Here is a 26487-nt window from a genome sequence, read left to right on the forward strand (position 1 = left end):
CTTTGCTCGGGTCGAGCACATTGGAATAGTCGGGTGCTTGACCCGAGCAACGAGCCCAATGTAAGTCTATGGGAAAGTCCAGCATTTTTCAGGCGGCTCCCCCCGGCGGTCTGCAAATGGCCTAAAAATTTCACAAATCGATGGGAACAGTGCTCAAATGACATAGCAACAGCATGGGGAAGACCCGTGGAAGCATCTCTGACTCCCAGATCACTGCTGTCAGCAACGTGATCAGAGTATTACGCCACTTTTACGGACTCACAATAAAACATACAAAAATGAAACCAAAATGGATTTTCCTGGGAAATATATTAAGGAACATCATTTCCAGGGTAATGACTTGTATATAAGGCAAAATAAATAACCAAAAACAAAAATACTCCTCCACACCTTGGGCTATGTTCACACATAGCGTTTTTGATGCGTTTTTGCACTTTTGTATTGATTTCAACCAAGACAAATGCATTCACTGGGAAATGTCATTTTAACATTTTACAACCTTATCTGGCCATGTAGTGTGGGACACATCATCAGACACATGCATACAGTGCTGAAAAGACATGGGAACAGCATGGGGAAGACCTCTGGAAGCATCTCTCACTCCCAGGTCACTGCCTAAAAGTGTGCCCATCATAAGTGATCCTTGGCGCATGTGAAGATGGCTCCCATCATTCACCTTTCATTGCAGACTTGTCCCACAGCAGCGTTCAGTTGTCCCTACCTCATTCCTTGGAATGCAAGCGCAAGTATGCAGGCAGCCACCCACCCACCCACAGGTCGCAACACTAAACTGCCAAATTTCTGGGCAGCTCTTTGCACTTGAAATATGGCCTCTTAAGCTCGTGGAGGTGGAAGCTTTTCACAACCTCATGCTGGCGGCGGCCGAGTGTCCATACTCGATCCCCAGCCGCCACTATATTTCCCGGTATCGCCTCCGCCTTCCACAAGCACGTATCCCACAACATTACCCGTGCCCTCCCCAGTGCACTTACTGGGAAGGACCGCCTATCCACAAACACGTGGACAGGTGAATGTGGCCAGGGACAGTACGGAGCCAGTCCACAACTTTTTTTGCTGACAGTTGTATTTAGCTCGGTGAAAGGACTGGCATAGAGGGAAACCGTATCTACCCTCCGTGTCATTTCTCCCAGGAAGTCCTCTAAAGCTGCTTTCACTTGAAATGTGGCCTGAACATTACTGCTGGTACTTTTCTGTGGCAATTTGCTTGCCTCCTACCAGCCTGGAATATTTCCAGCAAACTATGGTACGACGCCATGGTATTAGCACTGCCCCCAGTAACAGTAGCGAAGCCATCCCCGATTTCCTTCTCAGGAATTTTATTTGGTAGACTGAGTGGCTGCCCAAATACATTAGTTTCTCACAAAGGAGCTGAAGATAGAGTGGCAGTAGGTGCAAGTTTTTCCAGCCTGTTAGATATTACAGGGTGAGCGGCAGCACATTGGATCAGTGGTTAGCACTGAAGCCTTGCAGCGCTGGGATCCTGGGTTCAAATCCCAGAAACGACAACATCTGTAAAGACTTTGTATGTTCTCCCCGTGTTTGCGTGTGTTTCCTCCTCAGTAAAAAAAGCAGCCATAGAGTGTCCGGGAACCTTCCCACACACTTTTCTTAGCCAGGACTGCTTCTCGGCAGGGTTGGACGGTCCCACCAGAGAATCCTCTGGTGTGCCATGGCTTCTGCCTCAGGAGAGTTCATGATACCGCTAACTTTGCAGCTGCTATGGGACTTTTGAGTGGGTGAGAAAGGTTAGCCCTCAGAATCAAATCCTCTGGTGGGCACAATGTTTTTCAATCTGAAACAGCTTCTCAGTGGGAGTTGTATTTCACCACAGCCATATTCTTTAGCTCGGTGAAAGGACTGGTATAGAAGGAAACCATATCTACCCCAGCTGTCATTTCTCCATCACCAGGTTCCGCCCATTGTCACACACGACCATGCCTGGCTGTATGTTCAGCCACAGATCAGGCTGCTGTGTTACAGTTTTCAACAACTCTGCAGCTCTGGGCGGTTTGTCACCTAAGCATTAAGCATGTTATCTTCAGCACAGCCTGTTGCCGCTTGGCCAAGGCAGTGCTGCAGTGCTGTCAGCTTGTGACTGATGTGGTCATTTCAGAGATGGAGGAAGAGGTGCTTTGAGCTGAACAATGTGATTACATTGAGGTTAAATTGGTGACGCTGTTTTTTATACTAAAGAAAGATCCTATTGTTTTTTTTTCTTTTTACGTTATTTTTTTTTAAGACAAATGCATTCACCGGGAAATGTCATTTTAACATTTTACAACCTTATCTGGCAATGTGGTGTGTGACACATCATCAGACTCATCCTGTTTTATTTATGATGGAGGGACTCTGAAAGTCATAAAGCCTATTTTTATAGGGACATAAGACGCCCTTACTATTCTTAAAAGGCCAGCAGTCGGCCCTAGCTATTGTTAGAGAGCCATCAGCCGGCTATGCTTTGTTGTTCCCATTATTAACAAGTGGGTCTCTTATACTGTTATTGCGTATCCAGTGACTGCAAGGGCTGCCAAAAATTTGGACGCAACCCAATACCCCTTTGAAGAGACATAGAGGAGGGTCTCAGTAAAAAAAATGTTCCCATTATAAAGGAGCGGGTCTCCTATAGTGGTAATGCCCTTGCTGTGACTGCAAGGGCTGCCAAAATTTGGGAAAAAAACCCTAAGAATTTAAAGACACATAGAGCTGGGCACAGTAACAAGGTACGACATGTTCCCATTAGAAAGGAGAGGGTCTGCTATACAGTTATAGGGTATGCAGTGAGTCCAACGGCTGACCAATTTTAGGAAAAACCCCACTAGGAATTTAAAGACACATAGAGCAGGGCCACAGTAACGACAAATTCCCATTAGAAAGCAGAGAGTCTCCCATAGTTTTGGCCTATGCAGTGAATGCAAAGGCTGCCAAAAATTTGGAGGCACTTTAATGCCCCTTGGAAGAGACATGGAGGAGGGCCTCATAAAAAAATGTTCCCATTAGAAAGGAGTGGGCCTCCTACACTTGTAATGCCCATGCGCTAAGTGTATGGGCTGACAAACCTTTACCCCTGGGGGGTATACATGAACATACTGTATAAAAATTGTTTTTTACGGGCATCATAAACACCCTTTAAAAAAATTATGTGGGTGTTGCATCAGGGACCACGGTCACCCTGGTGATATGGTGGTGGAGGATGAGGAGAAGGAGGAGGAGAAGAGCAAATAGCCAAAATTAGGAAGCGTATACCCATGTGTGGGTGTGAAAAGGTGCATGGGAATACACCTCCCAAGAAAAGACACTGGATTTGAGTTTATGTTACGCTGCTATCATTCGGTGGTGTTGAGAAGTCTGGCCCAATCCAGCCCTTGTTCATTTTTATAAGAGTCAGCCTGTCAGCATTTTCAGTTGACAGGCTTATCAGTTATAATTCCACCAGCGGCACTAAAAACCCGCTCTGATAAAACGCTGGCGGCAGGGCAGGCCAGGACCTCCAAGGCATAGAGAGCCAGTTCATTCCACGTATCCAGCTTGGATACCCAATAATTATAAGGCACAGCGGAATCACGGAGGACGTTGGTAGGGTCGGCAAGGTACTCCCTCAGCATCTTCCCAAACTTTGCACTCCTTGTGAGAGTACCTCGCGCCTCAGGGCCTGTGCGATGGGACGGTCTGAGAAAACTCTCCCAGAACTTTGACAGTGTTCCCCTGCCTCTGCTGGATTGAAGTTGTGTCTCTCTCGCCTGTACTCCTTGGTTGTCCAACGAAGTGTGCCCTCTGCTGCCAGCGTTTTCAGATGGGAATTTTTTTAATAGTTCCCCAACTAGGGCCTTCTGGTACTGCCCAATTTCTGTACACCTGTCTGCCTCAGGAATAAAGTTCAGAGTGTGTATCCGGCTGATTGAGTGCTCCCAGGGTCACAAGGATATATTATCCAAAAAGAATTTCCTTCTTCAAAAGATTTATTCAAGTACATAAATAAATAAAACTGATATATAAAACCGAAATGGATCTTCAAGTTACAATTGGAAGATCTGTTTAATCCGGATAGAAGCTGAATACCGGTGGGACCAGCTATCCACATTAGACCAGAATTGGTCGATAAGCCTTGGTACAAGATCTGGTAAAGGTGAGCAGTTCTTTTTTTCTCTGTTCCCATATATATACAAATCTACACTTAGATCTGCGCCTGTTTTTTGTTTCTTCCCCCACTAGACCTACAGCCTTGGGGTCAAATATATTGCCTCAGGAATAAGAGATATAAAGTTCTCCTTGTAGCGTGGGTCTAGAAGAGTCACCAACCAGTAATGACTGTCACCCAAAATTTTGAGAACGCGAGGGTCATGGAAAAGGCAGCGTAACATAAACTCAGCCATGCGTGCCAGACTACTAACAGACAAGACTTCCGTGTCCTCACCAAGAAGATGACTGACCATGCTCTCCTCCTCCTCCTCCTCTCTGTCCTCCGGCTATCCACGCTGATCAGACGGTATGACAGCTGTGCAGGTAGTACCATCTATAGTGCATGAAACTAGCTCCTGTCCTTCCTCCTCATCTTCCTCATTGTCACCCAATCCACGTTGGGATGAGATGAGGCTTGGCTGTGTGTAATCACACTGTATGGTTCCTTGCTCCATCTCATCGTGCTCCGCCTGCAATGCATCCTCTTTGATTGTGAGCAGAGAGTGTTTCAGAAGACAGAGAAGCGGGATGGTGATGCTAATTATGGCGACATCGCCGCTCACCATCTTGGTGGAGTCCTCAAAGTCTTAGAGGATGGTACATATGTCTGACATCCATGTGCACTCCTGAGGTCTTATCTGTGGAGTCTGAACTGAATACCGCTGGCCTTGTTGATGCTGGTACTCAACAACTGCCCTCTTCTGCTCACAAATCCTTCCCAACATCTGCAGTGTAGAGTTCCAACGCGTGGGGATATCACATACCAGTCTGTGATCCGGAAGCTGCAAATGCTGCTGAAACACTGCAAGGGCGGCGGAAGCTGTAGCTGACTTTCTAAAATGAGCACACACACGGCGTACTTTAACAAGCATATCCGGCAGCTCCGGGTAGGATTTGAGAAACCGCTGAACCACGAGGTTAAGCATATGGACCAGGCATGGTGCGTGTGAGATCGCCTCGCCTCAGAGCCGCCACCAGGTTCCGGCCATTGTCACACACGACCATGCCTGGCTGCAGGTTCTGCGGTGTGAGCCACAGATCTGCCTGCTCTTTCAGAGCTGTCCACAACTCTTCAGCATTGTGCGGTTTTTCACCTAAGCATATTAGCTTCAGCACAGCCTGTTGCCGCTTGTCCGAGGCGGTGCTGCAGTGTTTCCAGCTTGTGACTGATGTGGTCATTTCGGAGATGGAGGCTGAAGAGGAGGAGGAGGCTGAGGTGCAGGAGCTATAGACCGTGTCGGGAGGATGTGTTCCGTCCCAAGGTCCGACTGGGTCCTGGCTTCCACTATGTTAACACAGTGTGCCGTCAGCGAGATGTACTGTCCCTGCCCACAAGCACTTGTCCACGTGTCCGTGGTTAAGTGGATTTTACCGGTAACTGCGTTGCTGAGAGCACGGCTAATGTTTTGGGACACGTGTTTGTGTAATGTGGGGACGGCACACCGGGAGAAATAGTGGCGGCTGGGGACCGAGGGACGGCCGCCGCCATCAGGTTGCGGAATGCTTCCATCTCCACGAGCCTAAAAGGCAACATTTCGAGTGCAAGCAGTCGTGAAATGTGAGAACTTAGTAGTGTGGCCTGTGGGGCGTTGGCTGCACATTTGCGCTTGCGTTCCAAGGACTGAGGTATGGACAACTGAACGCTGCGCTGGGACAAGGACATGAACGTGCTTCCTGATGCTGCTACTTGAGAGTGTGCAAAGACAGGTGCAGGGCAGGAGGCATCTTCGCATGCACCATGAACAGGGGATTGGTTTGCATGCACAGCAGCGGAAGAAGCGGTGGTGCCACCCGCAGACACTGTTCCTGGAACCTGGGGTTCGGCCCACAAAGTCAGGTGCTTTGCTGCCATGTGTCTGATCATGCTGGTGGTGGTCAGGCTGGTCGTTTTGCCACCCCTGCTGACGCTGGCCTGGCAGGTGGTGCAAATGGCCTTTTTGGGGTTATCGGCAGAGTCTTTAAAAAAGAACCAGACTCGGGAAGACGTAACAGTTGTACTGGCAACTTCCTTCGTGTTGGTGTTACGGGGAACATTTGCCTGCCTTCTGTCTGCGGCCACTACACTGCTTCTTCCTGCCTGTTGGGGTGCTCTGCCTCCCTCCCCCTGTGTGCTGCTGTCTTCGCTCTGCATGTCCTCCTGCCAGGTTGGGTCAGTTACTATATCATCCACCACCTCGTCTTCCACTTCCGCACCCTTGTCCTTCTCCTGACTTTCTGGCAATTGTGTCTCATCATCGTCCACCTATTGTGACACTTTCCCACCGTCGCCTTCGTGTGACCGTGGCTGCTCAAATATTTGGGCATAGCTACAGGCGATCTCCTCTTGCCCCGCTTCAAGTGGACCGGGCGAGAGGCTTGAATCTATAAATGGAAAAGTGAACAGCTCTTCAGAGAGTCCAAGTGTGGGATCAGTTGTCTCTGGGTACTCGGCATGGTGAAAGGAAGGAGGATCAGGGTGAGGAATATGCGGTCCAGACTCACGGCTACTGAGACTTGACCGTGTGGAAGACAGGGTGGTGGTGGTGGCAAAGTGACTGGAAGCATTATCCGCTATCCAACCAACAATCTTTTGACACTGCTCTTAGTTCAATAGTGGTGTGCTGCGATCCCCTAGAAATTGGGACAGGAAGGTCAGGTGAGAAGATGTGGGTGTTTGTTGTGGCACAATTTCAGCTTGCCTACGGCCTTGTCCTCGGTCTCTGCATGCACCATTACCATCACGTCCAGTTCCCTGTCCCTTGCCACGTGCCTTGCCCATTTTAAATGGAGGACAGTATCTTTCACGCTCACTACAAATGACTGAGTTTGGAGCGAACTTATATGTGATCCGTGTGACGGAGAAAACAGAGTTTTAAATACCTGGCCTGTAGGTAAGTAGTTTGACCAGCAAACTGGTGTGAATTGCTTCACTGACACACTAAAGGAAATTTTTAATGGAGGCCATAAATGTCAGTATTTTCTGATAATGTATATGTGATCCGTGTGATGGAGAAAACAGTGTTTTAAATAGCTGGATTTCTAGCGCTCTAATATGGAAAGGACCTGTCTGTATTCTGTAGTGCCAACAAGCAAATGGCGCAGAAAAAAATGGTGTTCTCTGGATTGCTTTTTAAGCAAATAATGAGGATTAAGATCCAAAGAAAAGTATTCCTGGCCCCTGAGACCTGGGCCTTTGTATAGAAATATCTAATAGTAGCAGAAGGCAGAATTGGAATGGAGCCTCTTGTGCTATATGCACTGCAATCTGCTATATACACTACCTGCCTATACACCCTGCCTGGCCTGATATCTCTGCAGATGGAATAGTCCTCAGAAGGACTGTTTGTTAAGATGGATATGTGTAATGTGCGGTTTTTCTCCCTACACTACCTAATACACAATCAAGTCTCTCCCTGACACAGCAGCAGCTCTCCCTACACTGTCTGATCCGGAGTGACTGTGACAAGCATGGCGGCGCCAGGTCTGATATACACCTGATGACGCTGTGCGGCCAGCCAATCACTGTAATGCCCACAACCAACATGGCTACGGCATTACAGTGCATGGCAGGCAATCCCTGCATGTTCATTGGCTCTCTAAAGAGCGCAAAACATGCAGGGAGGGGACCCAAGTTCCTGCCCGAGCAACCCGGAAATACTCGGCGAGCGCCGTGCATCTTGAGCAGTGAGATGCTTGGGCGAGCACCGAGCGGTAGCGAGCATGCTCACTCATCATTAGTAACTATATGTCATATGTCAGGGAGGGGTTAAGAAATTTTCATGCACTCATTGGATACCAATTTCTTTTGGTTTTGGCACTGTGATATCACTTATTTTGCTACAATTGTCCATTGAGTTATTCGTTACAGAACCCAGATGGGTTGTTGGAGAGGGGAGCTCAGGCTGCCATCCATTATCAGGCTTAGGATATGATATTTAGGTATGTTCCTAGCATTTTAAATCCAATAACCAGAGGCCAAAAAATCCTATTTTAACCAATCCAAAATAAAACATAATTTTTAATTGTTATATGAATACTATAAGTAACTACAGCAAATCATATTTTAAGGTGCACATTAAAATTACACTATGGTCCTAGCTATGTTATAATGTGTCCCAGTGAATATTGAGTCATTCAATTGTAATATACATATGGACAGATCTACCTATTTGTGGCCACATAGGTGACAGCTTATATAACCTCACATTGTATAACTAACGTAAAGCAGAATGACGGCCATCCATTATCTACCACCAAGGATTGTATCCTATTGTGTAATGTCTAATGACCAGAGGAACAAGGTGCTATTAAAATAGAGAAAGAACCTTCCCAACATGTTTCACGATTACAGGCTTCATCAGGGGCATCAGGCGTATGCAAATCAAAATGGTCGAACAAATTATTTATAACCTCCCCATCTGACATCAGACTGACCTCATCATTATGATTCCCCATCTGCAGCCAATCTGAGCTTCCATGATACTGGGCCCATATGCATGTGTCAGAGTAGGGTCAGAGAAACACATCCATGTCACATGTATGATTACTAACCTATCAGCATGATCCATTGTGTGCAGCCAATACGGAGCAGGCCGCGATGTGATCATCAGGGAAAAGGAAAACTTGAAGTCATAATGGTCTCCAAGACAATGGTTTCCACTTCATACTAATGGCTTAAAAATATGACCACGATGCTCGCAAAAGGAGATGTCACTCAAACAAAATCTTCAAGATAATGGAGCTGGTCTTATACTTTTGAATGCCTTCAATGTAATCATATGGTGACCTGCTCTATTAGCTGTATACAGTAGACTTTGACTCTATTCTATAGATGTACAGTGGCCCAACACTGTGGAAGCTCAGATTGGCTGCAGATTGGAAATCATAGTGATGAGGTGGGTCTGATGTTAGATGGGGAGGTTATAAATAGTGTGTTCGGACATTTTGGTTTGCATTTGCTTCATTCCCCTGATGAAGCCCATAAGGGTGAAACATGTTGGGAAGACTCTCTATTTTAATAGCATCTTGTTCCTCTGGTCATAAAACACTACAAAATAGGGTACAGTACAATTCCTGATGGTTAGATAATGGACAGCAGGATTTAGAACTAGTAGCAAGGGCACCACGGGCATTTGGCAAGATCTGGAACTAGAAGTACAGACACCTGGGACAAAGCCAGGATTTGGAACCACAAGTGGAAACACCAGAGACATAGCTAGCAAGAATATAGTCAGTAATGGATCCAGGATTATCACCATGAAAACAGTGCATGAACCAGACATACTCAACAAGGGGCTTATTGGAAACATAGTTAGGAGTAGCCAGAAGTGAGAGTCAGGAAAGGAGCCAAGGTTCGTCACCAGGAGAGCAGTCCATAACCACAAGAATTAAGCATTGGGCTTAGTGGGAACCTAGTTAAATTAAATCCTTAAGGACATTAGAATAATGTTGGATGAAGCTGCCGATATCAACGGTTTCGGCCGATCGTTTAATGTGTATGGGGACAGCAACCGATTAATGGTTGGGAGAGATGACGATTGTAAATGTCCGTTTTTTGGTCTGCTGATCACATTGTTCTAGCTAAGATAAGCCGCTGGCTGAAGTGTTAGTTTGTGGCTTTTTTTAATAAAAAACACGAGTGCTCGGTCGAGCAACCATTCCTGTGCATAGGAGAGACGGCAGAGGTGTCTGACAACCGAACGATTGGCCAAAGCATCGTTTGTCCAACAGCCACCTAAAGAAAATATCCGGCTTTATGATGTTTGCTTAAAAAACTTTTTGACAGTGAGGGTGATCAATGTGTGGAACAGGCTGCCACGAGAGGTGGTGAGTTCTCCTTCAATGGAAGTCTTCAAACAGAGGCTGGACATATATCTGTCTGAGATGGTTTAGTTGGACACGATAACACTGGAGGTCCCTTCCAACTGTACCTTTCTGTGTTTCTATGCTTTCCTTCATGTAAAGTACTTGAACCTTTTAAGAGGTGCATGAATTTCACAAGGATTGGAAAACATGTAAATGTAAAATATAGAAGGCAGAATGTAGTATCAGTGATAAAGGGTGGATGTGTAAGATCAGTAGTGACCTGAATGGAGAGCAAGAAGCTCAGAAGAGTGAGGGGCGAACAGCAGGTTAGGAAGTAGCTGAGATGCCTACATAAGTAACTGGGCAGAGCTACAGTCTCCTCAGGCAGACAGACAGCTGTTTTGTTGGAGATATGATTAGTATTAAGCACTGAGCTGGGCTCAGGATGAATGGGATGTAAGGAAAAATTTGCTGCCAGTTCTTGTCTAATTATTGGGTTTGGGGAGAACTGATCACATGTAATGATGCTGGATAGAAAGGGGATCCTAACCTTCCATCCTGCCCACCCCACCACGATGATCCTACGCTATGTTCTTACACCGCTGCCCCTCTTGTCACCTTACTTTGTTCTGATACCCTTTTATCTCTTGCACTTATTATGCTATACTTTCTTATACTGGAACCTCTCTCATCCTTTTATTACTGCCGCCCATCCCTTTACACGATGCTGCTCTCATACCGCACGCTGCTTACCTCCATAGTCTATATACATATATTATCCACGTTCTTAAGGACGTAAAACAGAGATGGATTTGTCATTTTATGTGATTTTCCTTATGAACTGTGAAGAAGGGAATGTCACGTCCTTCCTGTATGGTCAGCGCTATAGGATGCATATTTTATGACAGCTGCAATGGATGGACCTCCAAATAGAGATGGAGTATTCCCATTCCTACAGAGATGGGGGAGTGACGTCGTAGCTGCGAAAAGAAAATTATCCATCGGCATAGTTTCTATGCTGCCATATCCAGATCTCCAGTAATACAAAAGAGCCATCAAATCATTTTAGGTGACTTTCCAGAATAAGTTGTCATGTGTGTGTGTGTGAGCATGAGAAATAACACTATTTCTGGTCATTATGTGACTTGTATTCTGCATTTTTCAGACGTTTTGCCCTCTGCAGACACTTATTTCTGACCTTCAGTTGTCTCTGAGCTGGTGGATAGAAACTAATGCTGTGAGGTCTCCAATACACAGCACACACAGACACGAGGGATTCCTGCCCAACCGCTTCTATAGCAAAACCAAAGACATGAGCTGGAACATAAGCTGGTATATATGCAGTGTGTGACAGCATAGGATCGTCCTGATTGGGTACACCTTGTCGTGGTGGGATGGCTTTTACGCTTTTTTTGATACCCTGGGTAATTTACATGTACGATTATTATTTATTTGCTTACTTACTACAGGGTATATCCTCATTTTCTTTTTTCCTTGGGTTTTGCCACCTGTTTCTATGTAGAAAATGTTCAGAAGCAGCAGCAGCAGCAGTATGGAGGACATTATACAGCAGTACTGAGTAGAGTAGCTGTGAATCCAGCTCTGGGAGAGATTTAATGCCTACTAAAATGCAGCAGTACCATCTGTGTTTCACTTTTGCTCTTCTCCCTTCCCCTTTCCATAAATGTCATATGGCGACATTAATTTGAAACCTCAATAAGCTCTCTTGTTTAGACCAAAAACGTGAATGATAATGAGTTTAAAGAGGACTTGTCAACAGGTCAAAAGTGTCCAGTTTTTGCTTTTATTTTATTCCTACTACTCCCGTGAGTATGCTGTTTTGTTTTTAATGCTCCGTATGGTTCAAGAGATATGGGCCTTTTTATTTGGTGATAATTTTTATGGTCTTGACCAAGGTGGGTGTTACAGGGTAATAATGCAGAGACATCCCCCAAGAGAATCCTATGAGCCACACCCCCCTGGTAAAAGCCATAAAAATTAGCATTGAATAAAAAGGTAAAATCTTTGGAACCATATGGCAGATTTTAAAAAAGAAAAAAAAATTGAGTCCTCAGAAGAACAGCTTGAATAAAACAGCCATAACTGTCCAATTTGACTTGGTTACAGGTCCTCTTTAAGAGTCAGCGGAAAGGAGAAGAAGTAGCCCATAAGTGGAGAAAGAAATCTATTTCTCTGATAGGATAAATAACAAAGTTTCTTATATTTTCCTGTACTATTGATGTATGCAAAGTTTGCTGAAATGACAAAGACCATTGAATTCCTCCTGCCCACTAAAAATATTGACATGACTCTGCTAATCCTGTTCCTGTCTACACAGCAAAGCAATCGAAGAACCAGAACTGTCTACTCCATTAGCCGATATAAAAACTGCATTTTTTCTCTGGATTTTCACATTAAGGTGCAAAAAAATGACACATAATATGATGTGTCATATGCTTTAAAATAGTGCTTGGTGTTTTTTTTTAATGACTGCAAAAGATTTCATTGAATAAAAAAAAAAAAAAAATGACACAAGTGTAACAGCTCGGTCTCAAAAAGGTAATTCCTTTCTAATAAACTTTGCATTTCAATCCCCCAGCATTAAAAAAGTGTCTGCTTGATGTCAATGAACTGAATGTGCTTTCTTATATGCACAGGCAAAAATTGATGCTCCGGGACTGCCGCCTACCATGTGCCATTTATAAAGCTGGTATATGGAAGACGGCACTTTGAAACCTTGGATCTTAGAGTCGAAATGTAACATCTACCTTTGCACTCCCTATAGCTACACCTCTGCCATAAAACATAGCTTTATCTAGTCTGTCCATTGTATTGATTGCATATATGGTAGAACTCCGAGTTCCGCTACATTTATAGCCCCGGGATCCAATTGCTTCTATCGACTTTCTTATGCCACATGCACGCGACCCCATGTTGGTATCTTTTCCGAAGAAGAAAGAACCACAACGGACACATGGAGCAGTCACAGAAAGGACTTTAATTTCCCGCTGTACCCAACTGGCATCTCTCTCCACAATGATATATGTGCTGCGGAGAGAGAGGGCGACACACGTTTTTAATGTAAAAACTTGTGCTTGTCAATTCCAGATGATTTCTCTTCCTGAAAGGTCCCAGAAAGGCTCCTGATTTTGAGTAACTCAGAAAGGATCCAGACCAGCTAGATGTACAGAAGGTTTACGGTGTCAGGACCCAAACACTGTGGTCAACAAATCCCTCTAAGCTTCTCCTCTTTCTACTGTGCAGAAGGCCTTGTACAGTAGTTTTGTTTATCGTGTCGTTTGTGCATATGTCCTGTTTCCCCCTGATGAACTGGCGTCTCCGTCCCCATTTACAGGAAAGGTCACATAGGGTTCCAGATAGCTTGTGTGCTGGTCTCTCTCTTGGTTTAAGGCACTGCTTCAAGGGCTCAGCATTCATGTACCACAACCCAAGCAGAACTATATCCCTCGAGATCCCCAAACCAGCGGAGGAAGGGGCTCACGGGAGGGCAAAGATGTGGATCAGTTTTCCTCGGGGCAAGTTGAAGGATCATGTTGAAAAAATTCTTGGTTAGCTCTTGAGTATGATATGGTGTTCGTCTTGTTCTGCGTCACATGGCAACATTGGGTGATGGGCTCTAGAGAAACAGACAACATTAAGACCCTCAAGAAAGCAGTGCCAATGCTTCTTCCAAATCCATTGTCTACCAATGTAGAATATATCTGTACACTTCGAGAAATCAATGAGGTCCGCTCATGACACAGTACACCATCTACGACAACATGAATATGAGTTAAACTTGGCATGGACATAGCCTTGTATCCAAAATTTTCTCTCTGCTCAGAAAGTGTACGGAGATATTAAACATGGCAACAAAATGCAGAACTTTAATAGAAAGGTTTGAGGTGCCCCTAACATGATTGCTGAGACATAAAGTAGCATAAGACGTGTCCCTCCATGTTACCTACTCCGTCAAAAAAAAAGTTGTGAATTCACACGGTGCTCTCTAGCATCCACTCTGTGCTGCTAAATGTGACTCTTCGATGTCCAAGGGCAGCTTCTTGGTTGTTTAACTCCAAGGCGGACATGTGTCTCTTTGTCCGTGCCCTGCGAGGATAACTGTGGCTCTGGAACAAGGTGTAGTCTCCATCGAAGGAGAATCTATGTTGATAAGTCCTGGGAGGAGCTTTGGGCCCTACGTGTGCTTGCCCTTCCATAATCAGACATAATGAGGTGGTGGAGCCCAATGCGCTGGTCTCTGTCTGGTCTCCAGAGAGAGAAGACAAAAGAGCCACTGTTTGAAGATCACTAGATGTCTTAGTTCTCCTCTTGTCCATTTCCATCAGAGGAGCTGGAATAGGTGAACTAGGTTTGTTCTCCCCTTTACCAGGGTCTTTGCCCTCCATTGAGGGCTCTTTGGAAGCTGGGGGCAAATGTTCATAGTTATTTTCTCCCAACTTGGCACATGAATGAGCACAAGCCATGGCCTGTTGCCCATTTGTTTGAGAATACACATTACTGACCATTGCTTTGCCGATTTCCTCCTGACCGCTGTACACTTTATATCGAATCATCAGGATGATGATAAACACCAACACGGAAGCTACAATTATTCCACCAATGATGATGATCATAGTTCCACCTAGAAACTGGGTGTGGAGCGGCTGGCACTGTGCAGCTTCTTCTTTTGTATTGAACTGGACACATCCCACCACTCGAGTGGCTGTGAGTGAAGTCATCCCATCATCGTAGACAGCCAGGACACAGAGGTCATACTCCCGTCCAGGAGCCAAGTCATTGACCAGGAAGCTTCGATTACTTGGTGGGATCATTCTGCACGAAGAGAAAAGAAAAGAACAAAAATTTTCAATGCGCTCAGAAGAACCATGTTCTAACATTTCTACATTAAAATGTTTACAACAGATCTACGACAGATAAGAATGTCATAGTCAGGTCCGGCAATATTCATCCCAAGGTCCTACAGAAGACAGGGCCCTTAAGTGGTGGCTTGTCACTAGGGTATATTTCTTTTGTGGCGACCCGCATATAACCTATTAGATTTTATTATTGATATGCCTATTTGCACCATAATAACAAAAAGTTCAAAGGGAACTTGCCCTGTATAGAAACGCTATTTACTTGCAGATGTGGGATCAATCTGCAGGAAAAGAGTTAAAGCCATAAATGTCTGCTTTAGTGGAGTTGCGGCTACAGGTAGAACATAAATTTATATCCTCCCTGCGACTGTTTGCGTCCAGTCATCAGGGTAGTGCAGGGAACTGTAACAGTCATCACTGACTACACACTGATTGCGGCTGTAATCTCTCCCCACATGCTGAACACATACGCAGCAGAGCAAGCTATCAATCAAAGTGACGGGGAGGGATTACAGCTGTGATCATGGTATAGTTAACGGTGACTGTTACAGCAACTTGCACCGCCTTGATGATTGGAATCGAGCAGCCACAAGGAGGATATAAGTTCATTTTCTCCCTGCAGCTGCTGCTCCAGTAAAGCAGCCTAACATGATTTTAATGATCATTACCTACAGATTAACCCTATATTTACATAAAAATAGCCTTTCTGGACATGAAAAATGTAAAAGGTGATCATCAGCAGCTTTAGTGGCGCCAAATTACATTAGTGTGTACGATGCTAAAAGACAAGTTCAGACATATCTTCCTGGCTACAAACAGTTTATACATAGATAAGAAAATCAAGATTGGCTCTTTATGTAAACTAAACTGCACTGACAGAATATTGATTCCAAGTAAATTAGTACAAGTAGACCAAGGCCAATTCTTGGCAAGTGCAAGGAATGCAGGCCAACTGCAACCAAGAGCACAAAAGGCAGGCCAACTGCTGCGAAAAGCACCAAGGACAGGCCAACTGACACCATAAGCACCAAGGGCAGGCCAACTGCTATGAAAAGCACGAAGTACAGGCCAACTGCCACCAAGAGTACCCAGGGTAGGCCAACTGCTACGAAAAGCACCAAGGACAGGCCAACTGCCCCCACGAGCACCAAGGGCAGGCCAACTGCCAAGAGCACCAAGGGCAGGCCAACTGCCTCCAAGAGCACCAAAGCCAGTCCAATTCCTGGCAAGTACATCGAATGCAGGCCAACTGACACCAAGAGCACCAAGGGCAGGTCAACTGCTATGAACAGCACCAAGGACAGGCCAACTGCAACCAAGAGCACAAAGGGAAGGCCAAATGCTACGAAAAGCACCAAGGACAGGCCAACTGCCTCCAAGAGCTCCAAAGCCAGTCCAATTCCTAGAAAATATATCGAATGCAGGCCAACTGCCACGAAGAGCACCAAGGGCAGGCCAACTGCAACCAAGAGCACAAAGGGAAGGCCAACTGCTATGAAAAGCACCAAGGACAGGCCAACTGCAACCAAGAGCACAAAGGGAAGGCCAACTGCTACGAAAAGCACCAAGGACAGGCCAACTGCCACCAAGAGCACCAAGGGCAGGTCAACTGCTATGAACAGCACCAAGGACAGGCCAACTGCAACCAAGAGCACAAAGGGAAGGCCAACAGCTACGAAAAGCACCAAGGACAGGCCAACTGCCACCAAGAGCACCAAGGACAGGCCAACTGCCCTCAAAAGCACCAAGGGCAGGCCAACTGCCAAGAGCACCAAGGGCAGGCCAACTGCCTCCAAGAGCACCAAAGCCAGTCCAATTCCTAGAAAGTACATCGAATGCAGGCCAACTGCCACGAAGAGCACCAAGGGCAGGCCAACTGCCACCAAGAGCACCAAGGGCAGGCCAACAGCTATGAACAGCACCAAGGACAGGCCAACTGCCACCAAGAGTACCAAGGGCAGGCCAACTGTCACCAAGATCACCAAGGGCAGGCCAACTGTCACCAAGAGCACCAAGGGCATCCCAACTGCTACAATGAGCACCATGGGCAGGCCAACTGCTACGAAGAGCACCAAGGATTGGCCAACTGCCATCAAGAGCAGGGCAACTGCCACGAAAAGCACCAAGGGCTGGTAAACAGCCACCAGTAGCACCAAGGGCAGGCAAAGTCTGACAAGTGCACAAGGGGCACGCATTGCGAGTACGTTGATTATCCGCTATATTTTCTGCCAAGCACCACCCCCAGAAATCAGTTAATTAAATGCGTTGGCACATGCCGGGGAATAATGAGGAGTATTATTGCTCTACCCAGGGATCAGTGCATCTTCATCGTGAGTGTCAAATCTGGCTAGTGCATACTTATCCTCTTGCATTAACCCATGTGCTTAAAGAAGCACTCCTTTAAAACTTTTATCCTCTTAATATATTGCAGTCATCATATTATATAGCACTGTGTACTTACAATTGCTCATTTTCCCATTTGCTCATTTTAAATGCCTCTGTCAATCACTGGAAAAGGCATTAAACACACACCGGGTGCAAGCACTTCACAAGTCCCGCCCATTGGCACCCCTGTCAGATGACTGCGGTGCGCCGATGGGTTGCCATGACAGCCGGGGGTCTGCAGAAGACCCCCATGTCTATCATTGTAAATCTCTTATGAACACCAACTCGTGGCCGGCGTTCATAGGAAATCAGTATTTTTGCTACACATAGCAGTGATGAAGCCCTGCTATATGTAGCACAGGCGATCGGTCAATCGCAGCTTCAAGTCTCCTAAGGGGACTATTGAAGCCAGTAAAAAAAAAGTTTTAAAAAATATATAAAAAAAAATTACAAAGGTTCAAATCACCTTTGTGATTTTTAGTGGTGTTACACCATTAAAAATAAAACAATTAAAAAGAAATAAACAATGCACATATTTTGTATCGACGCGTTCAAAATCACCCAATCTATCAAAATATAAAGCAAATGAATCAGATTGGTAAATGGTGTAATGAGAAAAAAATCGAAATGCCAGAATTAAGTTTTCTTTGGTCGCCGCAACATTGCAATAAAATGCAGGTGATCAAATCATTGTATCTACCCCAAAATGGTATCAATAAAAACGTCAGCTCGGCGCGCAAAAAATAAGCCCTCATCCAGCCCCAGATCCCGAAAAATGGAGACACTAAGGGTCTCGGAAAATGAGAAAAGCAAAAAAAATTTCTTCTTACAAATTTCTGACTTTTTTTTTTCACCACTGAAATAAAAAAGTACCTATATATGTTTGCTATCTGTGAACTCGTAATGACCTGGGGAATCATATTGCCAGCCGAGTTTTAGCATTTAGTGAACATGGTAAAAAAAAATTGTGGAATTGCACTTTTTTTGAAATTTCACCGCACTTGGAATTTTTTCCCCGTTTTCCAGTAGGTTATATGGTAAAATCAATGGTTTCATTCAAAATTATAACTCGTCCCGTAAAAAAACAAGCCCTCATACGGTCATATTGATGGAAAAATAAAAAAGTTATGGCTCTGGGAAGAAGGGGAGCAAAAAATGAATGCGCAAAAATGGAAAATCGCAAGGTCGTGAAGGGGTTAAAAACAAACTAGCTGAATCTTTCTACGCTCTATGTAGAAACAGGAGGTCAATTTTCCCTGCACAAGTCATCACTGCAAAAGTCCCTGGCAGGGGGAGGAGGGAGCAGATGGGTCAGGAGTTGAAGAGGGGAATGATTTCTGAAGGGACAAGAAACTTCCTGACTTTACATAGAGCAGAGAAAAGAGGAGCATTAACTGGGTAGAAAGGCAAAATGAGCAATTGTAAGTACACAGTGCTGTATAATATGATGACTGCAATATATTAAGAGGATAAAAACTTTGATGGGTGGAGGAGTGCTTCTTTAACTGAGTTTTTTTCTGTGTCCCTACGTTTTCTGTTGCTGAGGATGTTGTTGGTGAGGAAGAAAGCTGGAGATCCATGCACTTGCAGGTGACTTGTGCACCTGTGGGGGATAGTCCTGGTTTTGGTGAACTTGCAGACTCATTTACATAAAGGTTCAACGTTGATAGTAAATCCATTTATAGCCAGAAAAATATTTATCAACTTGACTTTACCTATCCTACCCAGCAATATACTTAGCTTGGTGACCCTAAAGTGGTCGACAAGTTCCCTTATAGTTGCTCTATGCAGATGGAGGGGGGGCTTTTGGTAGCTGCAAAAAAAAAACTAAACCAGCTCCAAAACCTGTGAGTATATTTTATTTCATGGAGAATTGTAAGAAAAAAGTGTCAACTCAGAAAACTGGGGCAGGACTTTCAGACATGTTAGTCTCTGGGCAGCTTATATTTTCAAGGGAATGAGTAAATTTTAATGTTTTTTTAAGTATCTTTCAAGGCTCGTTAGGCAGAAACGATAAATATTTGTGACCAGCTGGGAGTTTTCGGAAGGAAACCAGCAGAAGGACGAGGAAGAGAACACAGGCGATGGCGGGACTCTGAACACAATGGTATCGTTCGGCAGTACAATACCGCTAATTTCACAAATCCAGAGAAGGGGCTTGTGGATCACAGTTTAACCCGTTATTGTGCAAAGTTTCCGCTCCGGAATGTCTTTCAAACCTTCTCTCTTTTCATTATCTGTACGAAAAATAAGTGTAATAAATTGACCTGCACTTGAAGCTGTGCAACTCTCGCTGTACGACCGTGACACGGAAGGAGAGCGTAAGATAAAAACTAGATAGATGTGGAGGATCAATAAATCACATGGGGTTGAGTTAGTGCAGCGGGCCGATTAATGCACATATTGCGGTCTACAGTCAGCAGCCTAATTACCTTCTTCGGGTTTTAAGCAACGTTAGTTTTGTTATTTTTCGTTCTTTGTATTTTGTAGATTAGAACAAAAGAAAGGAGGAAAGAAGGAGAGAAAAATAGAAAAAAATTAGACAAAGAAGGAAAGGAAGGAACAAAGAGAAGAGGAAAAAGGAAAGAAATAAAGAACAAGAGAATGAAGGAAATAAAGAAGGCGAAATAAGAAAGAAAGAAAGAAAGAATAAGAAAAAAGAATAAAAAAGAAAAGAAAAAATAGAGAAAGAAGGAAAGAAATAAGGAAAGGAAGGAAAAAAGAGAAAGAAAGAGAAAAAAGGAAATGAATGAAAAAAGAAGGAAAGAAAAATAGAAAGAGAGAAAAGAAAAGAAGAAAAAAAGAGAGAAAGAAGAAAATAAAGGAAGAAAGAAGAATGGAAGAAGGAAGAAAGAAAGAAAGAAAAAGAGAAACAAAGAGAAAAACAGAGAAAGAGAAAGAACGAGAGCACAAGGGAAATAAAGAAGGACGGAAGGAAGGAAGAGAAAAGGAAAGAAGGAAATAAAGAAAACAAGAGAAAGAAAGAAAGAAAGAATGAATGAAAGAAAAAAGAGGAAGAGAGAAAAAAGGAAAGAAAGACGAAAGAAAAAGAAAGAAAGCAGGAAAGAAAAAAAGAAGGAAAGCCTCACACTTTGTGCGACAAGATATATGCAAACATTGAATTTATGAAATGTAAACTGTATTTCCGCTATATAGAATATTCTTATAAAATGAAGGCACTTGGAGCACAAATTGGCCAGTTTTTGTGTGCTCACCTGCCATGACAAAGGTGAACTTTCATTGATGAGACCTTAACCTTTTTTAGCAGAGAAGCCTCTTCGGGTCCAAAAACCTGCAAATCTAAATGACAGGTCTGACCCAACAGTGTTCGGTTTGTACAGTATATATTGTGGTCACAGCAGCTTGCACCTTTTCACAGTTGCCTCGCTTTGTCAGGGGGTGCGGGTCACATTTTTGTATATATAATTGGAGGTGGTGACTGCCTCGTTACTTGGCTGAGCTCCTCCCATCTGTCTAAGGCTGTTTTTAATTAGTGCTGGATCCCACTAATTTGAAGACTTTTTGGCTGATAAATAAAAGTTTAGGAACTCTCTGGAAAAAGATTTGCCTTATCATGGCTGGTGGGAGCACACAAACTGGCCAATTTCTTCACCAATTCCTTCATTTTATTAGTATAATGTATATGGCAGTAATGCAGTGCACACTTCATATATTCAGTGCATGAGGAGCCCTTTTACAGATTTTGCCCAGGACCTTCTGATGAGATAGAGACTGCTGCTGTGAGCTATACTGGGGGTCCCGTAGGACTCCGTTACTTTTTCGTAGGTAAGGCCCCGTGTACATGAGATCCGACCTAGACCTACATTGTACAGGAATTGTAAGCACGACAAGGATCCAGCTCCTCAATGAAAGCAATAAGAATTTCCATTCATTGACTGCAGACAGAAATCTCCAAAACGCATATTATATATTTTCATAACTCTTCATTATACAATGATTAAGCTTTGTTTGTAGAAGACTGGAAACCTACTTTAATGAATATATTATTGAATTTACTATACGTTGCGGACGGTCCATTGATTTCTATATAGAAGAGGAACACTCTGTGGTGGTCGAGAATACACAGAGAGAGAAAGGGGAGAGGAGAAAAATCAATGCCATGAAAGCAAAGAGGAAGAGAAAAAAAGAAGAAAGGATGGAGAAAAGGGGGAGGAAGAGAAGGAGAGAGAATGGCAGATGAAAGGAGATAGGGAAAGAGGGAGGAGAGAGAGGGTGTAAGAGGAGAGAGGGAGAGAAAGGAGTAAGCAACGGGAAAGAGGAGGAAAGAAGGGGACAAATAAGGTGAAAGATGAAAAAACTGTGAGGGAGAAGAAAGTAGGTAGACGGGCAGAGATGGTGAGAGAAAAGCAGAAGAAATGGAGGGAGGAAGTTAGAGGTCTAGAGCACAGATGAGAGAGAGATAAAGGGAGAGAAGGAACAAAAGAGAAAAAACAAGAAGAAAGGAATGAATGAGGAAAAAGATAGAAGGGAAGAAAAAAAAAGAAAGAAAGAAAAAAGAAAGGAATAAAGAAAGAAAAAGGGAAATGAAGAAAAAGAAAGAAAGGAAGAAAGAGAGAGAGAGGTGAGAGAAGAGGAGAGTAGTGAAAGAAAGAAATAGAGAAAGAAAGAGAGGAATAAGGAGAAAGGAGGAATAAAAGGATAAGTCGAAAGAAAAAAATGAAAGAAAGATGGAAAAGGGTAGAGAGGGGATAAAGTTAGAGAGAGAGAATAAGAAAGGAAGAATGAAAGAGAGGGAATACAAAGAGAAGGATACAGAAAGATGAAAATTAAAGAAAGAGGGGGACTGAGAAAAAAACAACATAAAAAGAGGAAAAGAAAGAAATAGAAGAAGAGAGAAAGGGAAAGTGAGGGATGTGAGAAAGATAAAGTCAGAGAAAAAGACAGAGAAGGTGAAAGAAACAGACAGAATGAGAGAAAATAAAAAAGGCGAGAAAGTGATGGAGAATGAGAGATGATTGAGTAGTTAAGGTGGGCAGGGGTAGCACAAGCTCTCTGGAGCTGAAGGTTACCCCAACCATCACTGGTCCCCGAGGCTAGTGTGGCACCCCAGGGGTCTGGTTTTCCACAGTAATGTAATGTTATGTCTGAGATCAGGTGGGAGGTCCTTTGGTCAGGGATCCTGTGCATGCCACACCTCCTGCCCAGTCTTGGGAGGGGAAGAACTTCCCCTGTATAAACCCTGGGCTGAGGCAGGGTTAGTCAGTCAAGGAGAGTAGAGACAAGAAACAGTCACAGGAAGAAACAGCAGAAGCTCAGTGGGAGCAATACTACTACAAGTCAGGGGCTGGCAGCTGCAGAGCTCGCCCTGAGAAGCTTTCTTACCGGACCCGGCGTCTGAGGCTGTGGGGACTAACTCTTACCCAGCAGCAGAAGCCGACCGGCAGGGGATTTCAGGTCCTCAGGCCCAGAAACCCGAAGGCCCCGAGTCACCGGCCATACGGGTGAGCACCACACGGTACACTCAGGGACGTGGGCTACTTATATCCGCTTCTAGCAAGGTAGCCAGAAGAGTACAGTCAGTTTGGGAGGCCTACAACTCCGCCTGGCCAGGGGAGATCCCATCTGCTCAAGGACTGACCAGGCCCCGTTCACTAGCAAGTACTCCGGGAGGGTCTATCGTTGTTACCAGTAAAGACCCTGAATTACACCGCACCGTCTCTGAGTGGTTCCTGCTACCCCCATCATCCACATCTGCTGCCCTGAGGCCATACCCCTCCCGTTGGGGGTTATACCATCTACGCTGCACCATCCATCCACCGGCCTCAGCGGACTGTCCTGCAGCGGCAGCTCCATAGCTGCATTCAACGGGTGGCGTAGTCGTCCTGCATCTACCGCTGTTACATCGCCGCTCAGTTTGACTCCCTGGGCACGGACCGGGTCACCGCCACGAGACTACAACCCTCAAGAGATCCGGCTCCGGGTAAGCTCCCGCGTGCGCAACGCAGCGCGACACAGGCCCAGGGGCGCGTCAACTTTGGCATAGTCGGCAGGATTTCGTGCCCGCAACCACCGGGTACTGCGTGCCTGAAAAAGAGACTTTTCAAACTTACCTGTGGTGAAGATTCCCGCCATCCAGCGCCATCTTCAGCCTTCTTCCCGCCATCGGTGAAGTTTCCCGCCATCCGGCGCCATCTTCTGCCTTCTTCCCGCCATCCGTGGAGTTTTCCCGCCATTGGACGCCATCTTGAGGACGCCGCGCGGGAAGAAGAGGGGCGTGGACTCCGAAAGCGCGCGAGAACTGAAGCCCCGCCTCACGTCCGGACGTTGCGTAAGGTCCTGGAAGGAGCCCAGCAGACGCCGACGTCACAGGAGCGCGACGGAAGGTCCTCAACCCTGACGATCCACTGCGGAGCCGCGGCCTACGGAACAGGATCATCGCAAGGTAGGCCACGGTCCACTAGGGGGGAGGAAGATGTCGGATACGGAGGAGAGCTTCACTGCCTCAACCCCCGCCAGCGCTACCGCTGCTGCAGTTATGCCCTTCACCATGCCCTATATCCCGGGAGCAGCTTGGCTACCCCAGTACTCAGGGGAGTCACATACCCTGCATGACTTTAGAGAAAAGCTGGATAGCCTCTTCCAGGTGTACCCCCTCACAGAAGAGCAAAAAGTGAGCATCCTGGTGGCCCAACTAACCGGGGCAGCCAAAAGGGAAGTAAAATCCTGGCCACCTGGGAGGAAGACTGTCGCAGGGATACTAACCCGGCTGAAGGACACCTTTGATACCCGCACCTCAGCCGAGATTAAGCTTAGATTCTACGGGTGCAAGCAGCGAGCGCATGAGAGTATAAGGGACTATGCACTAAACCTACAAGAGGCCCTGAGGGCCATTAAGCAGACCGACCCTGATGGAGTGGGAAACGAGGACAGGCTGTTGACCGAACAGTTTATAGAGGGACTGTATTGTAATACCCACCGAACCCAGTTGCGGGCAATGGCCTTACAGGATCCCCATCTGGGCTTTGCACAGTTCAAGGACAGAGCCATCCGGGTGCTCCGAGAACCGGCACCGGGTGGCGTTGTGACCCACAAGCGCCCTGCTATCACTTACCACCAGGAGGCGGCGCCCTTGTCGGCAGGGCCTGTGGGAGCTGATGCGCAGGCTTTGGACAATGACCCGGCTCCAGACCTACACCATCAGGTCCAAGAGCTAGCTAAGAGCGTTGCTGCGCTAACCCGAACTGTGCAGTCTTTACAGGCTTCCACCCCAGGGAAGATCCAGCTGGCATCCGGACCGGAGGACATCCCGTGGCGTCGACCAAGGAGGACCCCACCGGCCAGAGGAAGACCCAGTGACCGATACAGCGAGGACGGACGACCCATCTGCCGCCGCTGCAATCAACCTGGACATATGGCAAGGTACTGTTCTTTAAACGGGCACAACCTGGGGTAGAGGGCCAACCCCCAGGAAAAAGATCACCAGGCCCATCGAACTGGCGCGACAGATATGTGGGAGGACGTCCAGTCTTGCCTGTGGTACTGGATGGCATTCCCATGAGTGCCCTACTGGACACCGGGTCACAGGTCACCACCATCCCGTACGTGCTCTTTAAGCAGTACTGGAATGACTCGGATATTACCCGCTACCCTGACGACGACTTGAGTATCATCGCCAGCAATGGCCAGCCCGTGCCACAGATCGGATTTAAAGAGGTGACCATCAAAATCGGTAGAGTCGAACTGGTAGCACAGGGACTGATCATTGTAGATATTGACAAACATGAGAGTCACCCAAAAATAACTCTAGGAACTAATGTAATTGAAAATTGTCTTGCAGAGGTGATTTTCCTTTTACAGCAGGTTGCCAAGAACGCCAGCTCCGGCGAGCAGCGGGTGCTCCAGAAAGAGATCCGGGCACTGATGCGACGGCAACAGGTGGAACTCTCCGGCGGTGAGATTGGTAGCGTAAGAATGTGTGACCCTTTTCCTATTGCCATGCCCCCAAAAAGTGAAATGATGATTTGGTGCCGGGCAGCTATTGGTCTGAGAGGTAGAGATTACCAGGCAATGGTAGAACCAGTTTACTCAGACAGTAGGCCCACCATTTTGACAGCACGGGGGGTGGTCAATGTACGCCATGGGAGGGTGCCCGTTCGCATAATCAATATCGGGGAGAGGGAAGTGTACCTGCCCCGGTATGCCACGCTAGCCAAATTATATACCATTAACCAAAATGCTATACAATCTGTGGAACCCTTGCCTCCATCTCACCCGGAGGAAGGTAACGGCTCTAAGAAAACAAAGGAGGACTGGTGTCAGCAACTACATTTGGGTACTGACTCCACTCCCTCACATCAGAAACAGGGAGTCTATCGGGTGGTTCAAGAGTACGAGAGAGTGTTTAGTAAACACCCGTTAGACTTCGGGCGAGTCAAGGGGGTAGAACACCACATCCCCACGGGAGACCATCCTCCCATAAAAGAGAGGTATCGACCCGTACCCCCTGCACACTACCAACACGCCAAGGGGATGCTTAGAGACATGAAGGAGGCTGGGGTGATCAGGGATAGCTGTAGCCCCTGGGCAGCTCCACTAGTCTTAGTCCAAAAGAAAGACAACACCATGAGGATGTGTGTAGATTACCGGAAAATCAATCGTATCACACACAAGGATGCGTACCCCTTACCAAGGATAGAGGAGTCATTGGCTGCTTTAAGATCTGCTAACTTCTTCTCTACCTTGGACCTCACTAGCGGGTACTGGCAGGTTCCTGTAGCAGAGGCGGACCGGGAGAAGACCGCATTCACCACCCCGATGGGACTTAGCGAGTTCACCTGCATGCCGTTCGGACTCTGCAACGCACCGGGAACCTTCCAACGACTAATGGAGTGTTGTCTGGGCCACAGAAACTTCGAGACGGTCCTGTTGTACCTGGACGATGTCATCGTATATTCCAAGACGTATGAGGACCACCTGAAACACCTGGCGGAAGTGTTCGAAGCTCTGGCAAGTTACGGCCTAAAGGTGAAACCCTCCAAGTGTCACCTCCTGAAACCAAAGGTGCAGTACCTGGGACACGTGGTGAGCGCTGACGGAGTGGCTCCCGACCCTGATAAGATCACCGCAATTAAGGAATGGCCAAGCCCCTCCAGCGTAAAAGAAGTGCGGCAGTTCCTCGGGTTGGTAGGCTACTACCGAAGGTTTATTCCCGGTTTCACCAAAAAGGCAGCACCTATGCAGGACCTCCTGATAGGCCAGTCCCGGAAGGCCAAGAACCAGAAGC

At 46.0% G+C, this 26487-nt stretch overlaps 1 protein-coding gene across 2 annotated transcripts in view; it reads right to left on the minus strand.

Annotated features, from left to right (window-relative positions):
* Nucleotides 1-12958: 12958 nt before the first annotated feature.
* LRFN1 (leucine rich repeat and fibronectin type III domain containing 1) overlaps nt 12959-26487 on the minus strand; it is a 300005-nt gene continuing 286476 nt past the window's right edge. For both annotated transcript variants that reach the window (XM_073641697.1, XM_073641696.1), the window contains exon 4: nt 12959-14814. In XM_073641697.1, the coding sequence (XP_073497798.1) occupies nt 13974-14814 (841 nt within the window). In that variant the 3' untranslated portion in view covers nt 12959-13973. The remainder of the gene's footprint in view (nt 14815-26487) is intronic.

This window comes from Phyllobates terribilis, unplaced genomic scaffold (genome assembly GCF_046119375.1).
Source record: "Phyllobates terribilis strain yellow unplaced genomic scaffold, ASM4611937v1 Scaffold_7__3_contigs__length_470593459, whole genome shotgun sequence".
In the NCBI taxonomy this organism is placed as follows: domain Eukaryota; kingdom Metazoa; phylum Chordata; class Amphibia; order Anura; family Dendrobatidae; genus Phyllobates; species Phyllobates terribilis.